Below are 9678 nucleotides of genomic sequence, written 5' to 3'. Positions count from 1 at the left end.
GTATATTAATATATATAATATATATATATATATATTATATATATATATATATATATATATATATATATATAATATATATATTATATTTATATATATATATATATATATATATTATATATATATATATATATATTATATATTATATATATATATTTATAATATATATATATATATATATATATATATATATAATATATATATATATATATATATATATATATATATATATGTTTTTAATATATATATATATATATATTTTATATATACATACACATATATATATATATATATATATATATATATATATATATATATATATATATATATATATATATATATATATATATATATATATATATATATATTTTTTTTATATATATTATATATATATATATATATATATATATATATATATATATATATATATATATACATATATATATATTACTTATTATATTATATATATATTATATGTATATATATATTTATATATATATTTATTATATATATGTATATATATATATATATATATATATATATATATATATATATATATAATATATATATATATATATATATATATATATGATATATATAATGTGTGTATGTATGTATATATACACATTTATTTATTTGCTTATTTATATTTGTATTTAATTGGAAATATAATCAGCAGTACCTTTTCTAAAATTTCATTGAAATAGCCACTGTACCTGATTGATATTAAGAATGCGCATTTGAGATGAAAATAAGTGCAAGGATTTTTGTTTTATATTTTCTTTGATTCACAGTATGTATTTAGCCTAAACTATATTGTAGTTTAACTTTTCTTTCTTGGAGAGGTTTGATGATAGCTTTGTTATATTCTGTGCATTTAATGATTCTCCGTATTTCATGAATATATGTGCTCTCCTTTGGCCTCAATCATTGTGTTTATGTGGATTTCAGTGCCAAACTTCAATCAGCTGGTGTGTGCTGGAGAATTTCATCCTTCCTTCCATTTCATAGATTTGTTATCTGATTCAGCCCTCAGGCTGTTCTCAAGCCAGGAAAGGTTTTCTTTACTACTTTTTCAAAGTGGCAAAAGGCACCTTCTATCATAAATATTACATCATTGTGTGGTAATAATATTCTACTAAGTCATATCATTTATACTTGACCAGAATCCCTTTCACTGCCTTTAAACGACTTGCTCCCTCGCTGGAGATGAAGAACTACACTGTGATCTAGACCGGGTACTTCACCTCTCTCTTTGACACAGTCTGAATTTTCCCGTTTCAGAATGCAGTCTTCTCGTAAACTTGTGGTGATCATCGAGGATTTCCACTTCCTCATTTACAAGGCAATTAAAACTGGAATTATGTATATATTTATTTCATTTTACTTAAGGATATTCACAAGGTTGGTAGGGCCTGTTTGTTGTGTGGCCATTGGCTTTCAACCACATATTAGGAAATGTAATTTATTAGAGAAATTGAAAACTTGACTATAGTGTAACTCCATATTAACTACAACTCATAACTCAAGCTTTGCCTCCCCTCTGTTTGAATTTACATACCTGAAAATGTACTAAATGTATGATAACGGTGGGATTAATGGTGACATAAACAGAAATAAATATACATTCTGTGCCAGTAATGAAATATTATGCAATATTGAAGCATGAAAAAATGTATTTAAAGACATGGGTCACAATAATGAAATTAGAGCTTCTGCATTTATTTGAAAATGATAAGAGTGAACACATTGGGCATGGTTTGAGTGACCTTCCTTCATCTGTGGTACTTAAGAGCAAGAGGTCGGCAACTTGGTGTGTGCCATTGCTTTATAAAGATAGTGCTTGCTAGAGTCTGTAGATGGGTGCCATTCAAGGCTCTCCTGCTGGTGCTAGAAGAAAGTGGTGCCATCTAGGTTTTGGATGTTAGGTGAAACATGTTTTGCTTAACCCATTGCCAACAGGGCACATAACAGTGTAACTGGTTGTCAAGGCGGGTGGTCTACGACACTAGTGGCACCGGCTAAAAATGAGAAGGATTGGAAAAGGGTTTTCTCCACCCTCTGGCTAGTGCAGACTAGCCCAAACAATATTTTTCCATAAATACATCATAAAATGTGAGTTTATGCACTAGCTCTAGAGCTAGCCCCATTACAGCCATAATACTTCATAATTGTGTGCATGCTTCAACTGTGAGCAGATCCCGATGTTGCATCATGTACGCATTGACACCCTTTTCCTAGGCCTGATGTATGTGTCATGATGCCCATACGCAGTGGGTTAATGTTACGGCTGTTACGATAATTATGACTGCAATTGTCATCACTCACTCATTACTCATAACACAATAAAATAACACAATGATCCAAAATCCCCGAATGTCATAACGCTTGTCGTCAGACCGGAGCTCTTGCGTCATGTATGACGAAAAAACACGTCTCTCATCGTTAAGGGGTTAACAGATTTAGGAAGGAAAATATATTACTTATATGAATGAAAATGTAAAAATTGGCATATGACTAACAATATGCATTGATAAGCCACTGAATGTCCATGATACGCTCCAGAAAGTAAGGCGTTGAATTGGATTTTGTGTGAACTCTATATTATATACATGGCAAAGCTACATGGGATACAGACTTAGACAAGATCTCATGTCTTTCGTATACAAAGCAATTGAATAATAGTTGGCCAAAATTATATAACCTATGATAGATCTTGTGTGCCATGGTAAATGCCCCTATGTTATTCGCTTATGTTGGCATAGACCTATATTTCCAAAAGTTATTTTGGTGTGAATATTCCCATCTGACAAATAAAACATTTACCATGTAACAATATATGCGCTATCTTGTAAACAGCAGTTTTCAATCTTGTATACCGCACTTTTCTTCAGTATTATATCTCGGTATCTGTTTTTTATTATTATTACTTTGCAGCAAAACTAGTATTAGGGACAGCAGCAAGAGGCAAAGAGTGAAAGATTTTTTCGAGACAAATCACAATCTTATTTTAGGTGAAAGCAGATTGGCCTATGGACTTTTTCTTTAATGTATTTTTTTTTCCCCCTATTTCCATACAATATCTACACATCTGAGTCTCCATTTATAGTTCAGTTAGTTTCAATTAATTAACCACATAGTTTATTGAACAGACACTGTAATTCTCAAACAAACCATTAGATTTATAGCAATAACCTATAAAAAAAAGGTATTTGGTTTGTGATTAAAACTTACATAACTAACATTTTAGTCAGCTCCATGATGAAAACATTTAGCCCCTAAAGTCTCCTTGTACCCTTCATTTCCCTGGGCACTAGCATTACCTGCGAGACACCCCAGCTGGTTTTATTTTGAAGTGAGGAAGCTTCACTCGACATATTGCAAAAACAAATTAGTGAAGGGTCAGCTCATAAGGTTCATTATACTCAGTGTGATATATTTATAGTTTTATGGGAGTACATAAAGCAACTTTTTTTTTCATAAGTGTGTAATTTCATAAACAAATATGAAAGAAATAACCATCCCAATGAAAATGAATTAAGAGATGGGGAAGAAGAAGGAGACCTATGCTTATGACTGCGAGTGCCACAGTGTAAAGTATCCATGCTGGCACAGGGACACCTTTCTCTTCTTATTCAGCCTGCATGTCCTGCATCTCCAGTACTTTTATTACTGTTTTCTTTACAGGAATATACAGAAGGAGGATTCTTCTTATTATTATATGTTACTGGAAATAATGTATGTATTTCTTCAATTAAAGTACTTATTTTACACACTAACCTCTTTGCCAAGAACTATCCAAAATTATTATTGCCATTTTATTTATTTTACCCATTTTCTTTTTTGCACCTCAACAGGAATCAAGTGTCTGGATTGGTACTGCAGCAAGTGTCTCCCTGAATTCCTGACCCTGACTTCATAGCCTACCCCCCAGCGTGATCCTAGGACTTAATTTACGTTCCCAAGAAGCCGTGCAAGTTCCGCTTATCATCGCCCCAAGCAGTGTAAGTATGTGATAAATAAGAACTCGCAACAAAGCCAAGGATTTGATATTGTGGCTTGCAAAGTTGATTGGTGATTTTTCGGGTTTTAGTGCTAGTAGTAATGTTGGGAAGAGGGATGGTGATAGTTAAAATACATCTGTTTTACTATTTTCTTTTCTCCCCCTCCCCCCTACCATGATTTTGGTATTAGTAGCTGTTTTTTCCAATAATGTGGACTGGGTGCTGATTTGGAACACCTTCCTTACTGGGTCAGTTGTATTCAGACAAATTAAATATTTGCAGCATTGAATATCCAGTGTAATAGAGCAACTCTTTTTAGCATATCCAGGTTGATCATGAATGCAGATTTGATGTGTTACAGAATTCAAGAACTCAAAAAAGACAAAAATTGCACCAAAGCAAATTTTCAGGAAACTTTTTGCCCCAATAACAATGGGGTGTTTTTAGCTCCTAATGGTCTAAATGCTGGGGTATTTCAAATTCATAGGCCAAACGCCTTGGGCTATTCGCCTGATCTATCCCCGGTTAACCACTGCATGCATGATTACCTGGTGTGTCGCCCATCCATTACATATGTTCCCAGTGGTGGCAAGGTCTGCCACCACATGACATATCACGTCACCCGGCATTATCCGGTTGAAAATCAAAATAAACTGTTTTGACAAACATTACTCTCATTACGCTCATTTACACTTGATCTTTTGTTTCAGCTGTTACTTGTATACTTTAAACCAAATAACACAAATTTAAAGTGGGCTCTCAGGCATGACATCTCTGTCCAACAAATTTTCATTCCTCATGGTCCCTTCATTGTAGAGGGTAAAGTTACAAAACTTGACTAAAACTAATTGAGTACATACTCTTTAGGCATTTTACAAACCAGGTGTGTTAGGTAGCAAAATATATCAGTTAGGCATGTGGTAAAATATATCCATATTTAACACATGGACAGTGATGCTTATTATTACTATTATTATTATTATTATTATTTTTTTTTTTGCCTTTCAACTCCTTTGTTAGGTCAATTGGTATGAAAATTAATCTTATGGAAAGTTTTGAAAAATGGCAATTCTTACTTAACTGACCAGATAAATTAGGATATTTGAGCAGGTGACTAAAGTGTGTAATTGTAAGAAATATCAACTGTGGTAAGAAGGGAAAACCAGAGAACTAAATTATAGTTGTCTGTCTATAATCCTCCCAAAGTGGATCCCACATCTGGATATGTATCTATGAATTGTAATTGTTAATAATTGAAGTTCTAGTTTCATACACATGACAGTACACTTACATTTGTATTAGATTTTACTCATTGTATCAGTCAAACCTTGTCTGAATTACACCACTGAATGTGAAATTTTTGGACATTTATACTTTTGGATAGGTTTTAGAATTTTGGGTACAGCATGATGCTTCACATATTACAAATAGTATGATTTGTGTTTTTTGTTTTGATTTGTGTTGTGTTTTGTTTCTCCTTTCGTAATGGAGAGCAGAAATGATAAAAGCTTAGCGTTGTAATATTTTGTATTATGTTGTGATAAAAATTATATATAAACTAATTAAGTTAATCTGATAGAATTGCACTGTTTTCTGTTCAGCTTAATTATTTAACATTCAGCGGTAAAGTAAAACTTTTTTCAGTTGCAGTAAATCTGCTGAGTTGTATAATATTATTGAATGAGAGAAGGTGATCCCTTAACCTGTTGGATTTTTAGGGAAGTAAAACAGAAAATAAACAAATAAATTAATGTAGATATAATTTATCCACATATGTTGAATTTTCCTCAGCTTCTCATGTATAATGCAAATTTAGCTACATAAAATATTTTTAAAGTATAATTTTCTCTTAATTTTTAGGGAACCCCTGAAACTGCATACATTAATATTAACAATATATAAAGAAGACTTGTAAGATCTAATTATTTTTATGATTGTTTTATTAAATTTTAACACACAATCACATGCACAATCACTCACAAGTTTCCAATAGACTGCTTCTGTATGCCATCTTTATCTGTAAAAGATTGATATGATAGTTGGCTAAATACAAACAACTCTGGTCTTCCAGGTGTGTCTGCCCAGGAAGCAGAAGCGCGAAGCCAGTTTGTGAGTAGCGGCGTCTGAAGGGCTTAGGACTGGATATCTTGGCCATTGATGAGCAGGCGTTGGGGTCATGCTCCATGATGGATATCCCACTTGATCTCAAGCTCTTCATGAATAACACAGGCACGAAAGTCTACAAGTGTGACCAGTGTAATGCCTCGTATTCTGACAAGGCATACTTTGAGTTGCACAAGCAGACGCACCAGAAGGACGGTGGGATGCCTACCGTGCAGATAGTCATGGCTGCCCCTCCGCAGGCGGGGACACCGCAGCCTGCACCTGCACACCAACAACAGCAACAACAACAACAGCAGCAGCAGCAGCAGCAGCAGCAGCAGCAACAGCAACAATCTCAGGCACAGCAACAACAGCAGCAGCAACAACAACAACATCAACAACAGCAACCACAACAGCAGCAGCAGCAGGTTATACACCAACAAGACCCCCAGTTAACAGCGTATAAAAGAGCGTATGGTGGGGAGGTACATCAGATATATGAGGTGGCACCTTCGACACGCTACCAGATCGTGACAACGACGCCGCACACCATAAATGCAGGCACACTCGCCACAAATCAAACTCAGGTCAATGTTCCAACTTATACTGCCCCCACCTACGTCATAACAGGGACAGCAGAACAGCCACAAAGAACAGTGGCCACTGTCCAACATCAACCGCAGCAGCAGCAGCAGCATCAACAACAGCAGCAGCAACAGCAGCAACAGCAACAACAGCAACACCACCATCAACAACAACAACAGCAGCAACAACAACAACAACAGCAACAGCATCATCAACAACACCATCACCAGCATCAGCACCAACAACAGCAGCAGCAGCAGCAGCAGCATCACCAGCAGCATCACCAACAGCAGACACAACAGCAGGTGCAGCAACAACAACAGCAGCAGCAGGTCCAGCAGCAGCAACGGGTGTTGGTGTCTACAGACCCTAAGGACCGACCCTATAAGTGCGACCAGTGCACGGCTTCCTTTATTGACCCAGGGGAGCTGAGTGAGCACAAGAAGAAACACAGTGGTGATGGGCCTTTCACTTGTGAAGACTGCCACTTTACCTTCATGTACAAGAGCCACTTCCGCAGCCACAAAACACGATGCCAGAAGAAGCGCGCCATGATGCCGCACCCACCTAAACCTATCGTGAATCCTAGCCCCATGAAGCGGCAATTCCCCACCCATCAGCAGCAGCCACAGCAACAGCACCAACAGCAACAGAACCAGCAGCAGCAGCCACAGGCCAATAACAGAAGCAATACCAAGAACAACAGCCACAACAATAGGCAGCAGAGCACCAACAACACAGTACCATTCAACCCAAGCAATCCAACCTTCAAGCGACAGAAAAAGGAGCAGCGGCAGGACCGCCCCTTTGAGTGCCATGAGTGTGACGCATCCTTCCAAACACTGCAGGATTTGCAGTCGCACAAGGCCAAGCATACAGGTGAAGGCCCCTTCAAGTGTGAGGAGTGCCGCTTTGTGTTCCTTTACCGCAAGCTCTATGAGGCCCACCGGAGACGCTGTGAGAAGAAACGTAAGGAGCCCCAGCTGGCAGTAGCCACTGTAGCAGCTGTTGCACAGCCCCAGCAGGTGCAGGAGCAACAACAGCAGCAGCAACAGCAACAACAGCAGCAGCAGCAACAGCAGTCACAGCAGCACCTGCACCAGTCACAGCAACACATTCAGATCCAGAGTGGGCGAACAGTGGGTACGGTGCCCTCATCTGTGTCCTCAGTGCAGCTGGCAGGCCCCATCTTTCAGCACCAGCCAGCTGTTATAGACATGCGGGCTGTGCAGCCTCAGCAGCAAGTGCAGCAAGTGCAGCACTTACAGCACCCAGCCATCATTGAGCAGGTGATCCATGTGACACAGGTGCCCACCTCGATGGGTGGTGGCCGACAGGAGATCAAGTATGACCTCGTCCCTGCAACTGTGGATATGGAGAATGTGAACCAGATCATGAACCTAATCAAGGTCAAAGGTCAACCCCAGCAGTAATACTCCCCTTAACTCTTTCCTTCTCTTCTGTTCATTCATTTACTGCTGTCACAGAAAAGTGAAAAGAGAGAGAAAAGCAAAAAAACAGAAACAGACCTCCATTCAGTGGATTGTAGTGACATGGAATTTGGTTGTTGCACTGGCAGTCTGGTTCAGCCTAAGGCAAAGTCCCAGTGTAGTGTGTACCTCCAGTTTTCTGTTATAAAAAAAAATATATATATTAAAACAGAAGAAAAAGCATAACTCAGGTGCCATCTCTGAAGGTGATGTGAGTGTGAGGTGAAGCCGCCAAATGAACCACCTATGCAGTGTGAACACTCACTGTTAGAAACGTTCTGGGCATTATCTTACAATGAGGTCAGTAATGCTTCAGTAAGGATTAACATTGTTTCTCTTAATTCTCTTCTTTTTGTTTTTGTTTTTCCCTTCTCTTTTTTTTTTCTTTTAATGTAATATAAAGTACAATTTAACTTCTTTTTCTTCAAAAAACTTATAAAAGTGCCAAGAGTCTATGACTTGATATTCACCTTGGTTGAGTTGCAAGAACTGAAGTGCTGCCGTCACATTTCTTAAACGGCTCCCTCTTGACGAGCCAAGCGCTGTATATGCAAATGAACTCTTTTCTCCATGCAAGGGTAGTTGCCTGCCCACTGCCCAGCCAGCCATTCATTCATTACCTGCGCCATTCTTCACAATGCTCAGTGTATCAACTGGGTAATTTTTTGTATCATGGTTATTATTATTACTATTATAATTTTTTTATGGTGTTTCTTTTCTCTTTTTTTCTTATTCTTGTTCTCATTATAAGAATAATTCCATATTGTACAGTTGATGGAATGTATCCTACTCTCCTTTTTTGGATTTCTATAGTGTCACCTTTGTGCAGGAGCTGGACTCTAGTTCTCTGTCAAGGGAAAATAAGAATAACTATATAATAAAAAAAGAAAAAAAGGGAAATGACAACAACAGACTTCCTCACACTGGAACAACCTCTACACACTCCAGTTTCGGTTCCTTTCTCAACACTTGGAGGAAAGAAGGACAACAATGGCGACAGAAGCATCACGTTCAGCATCTTGGGGATAAAGAAGGGAACTTTGTTTCCCTGCTGATGTTTGCTGTATGAGAAACATTGTACTCAAGGAGAGCAGGAAGATACCAAGACTTGCGCTTTTGGAAGTGAGAAAGACGAGGATGTTGACTAAGGAATGTATGTATGTATGTTTGTCTTTTAGGATTTGTGGAGTGTCCAGTTTTTTTGTTTTTTTTAACAGCTAGATATTTACACAATAAGTAATGTATAGTTTTTTTGTTGTTTTTTCATATTTTGTGTGACTTATTTCTGTTTATTGTTAAAGCTGTATCGTTTTTATAATCAATGTTAAGATCTTTTTCTTTTTTTTATGTATTTTTTAGTGGACAATATGAATATCAGTTTCAGATGAAAAATGACGTAGTGCATATTACAATACGTCTTTTATAGTGTTTCCCAAGGATCTCGTTTTAGCTCCCAAGACTACTCCCACGGCCATGAGATATCTCATGGTTGCGGGAGA

The 9678-nt window shown here is 37.0% G+C and overlaps 1 protein-coding gene across 2 annotated transcripts in view; it reads left to right on the top strand.

Moving 5' to 3' along the window:
• Positions 1-8881, top strand: part of LOC122246707 (uncharacterized) — a 14953-nt gene extending 6072 nt beyond the window's left edge. Inside the window, exons 2-4 of one of the 2 annotated variants that reach the window (XM_086549403.1) lie at positions 1282-1342; positions 3855-4001; positions 6073-8881. In XM_086549403.1, coding sequence (XP_086405529.1) covers positions 6185-8122 — 1938 coding nt within the window. In that variant the 5' untranslated portion in view covers positions 1282-1342; positions 3855-4001; positions 6073-6184 and the 3' untranslated portion in view covers positions 8123-8881. The remainder of the gene's footprint in view (positions 1-1281; positions 1343-3854; positions 4002-6072) is intronic. The other variant, XM_043005438.2, reaches the window with a different exon arrangement.
• The last annotated feature ends 797 nt before the right edge of the window (positions 8882-9678 follow it).

This window comes from Penaeus japonicus, unplaced genomic scaffold (assembly GCF_977035675.1).
Source record: "Penaeus japonicus unplaced genomic scaffold, GWHDUDI00000001_assembly GWHDUDI00000022, whole genome shotgun sequence".
Taxonomy (NCBI): Eukaryota; Metazoa; Arthropoda; class Malacostraca; order Decapoda; family Penaeidae; genus Penaeus; species Penaeus japonicus.
This window is presented reverse-complemented; position numbering and strand designations above follow the sequence as displayed.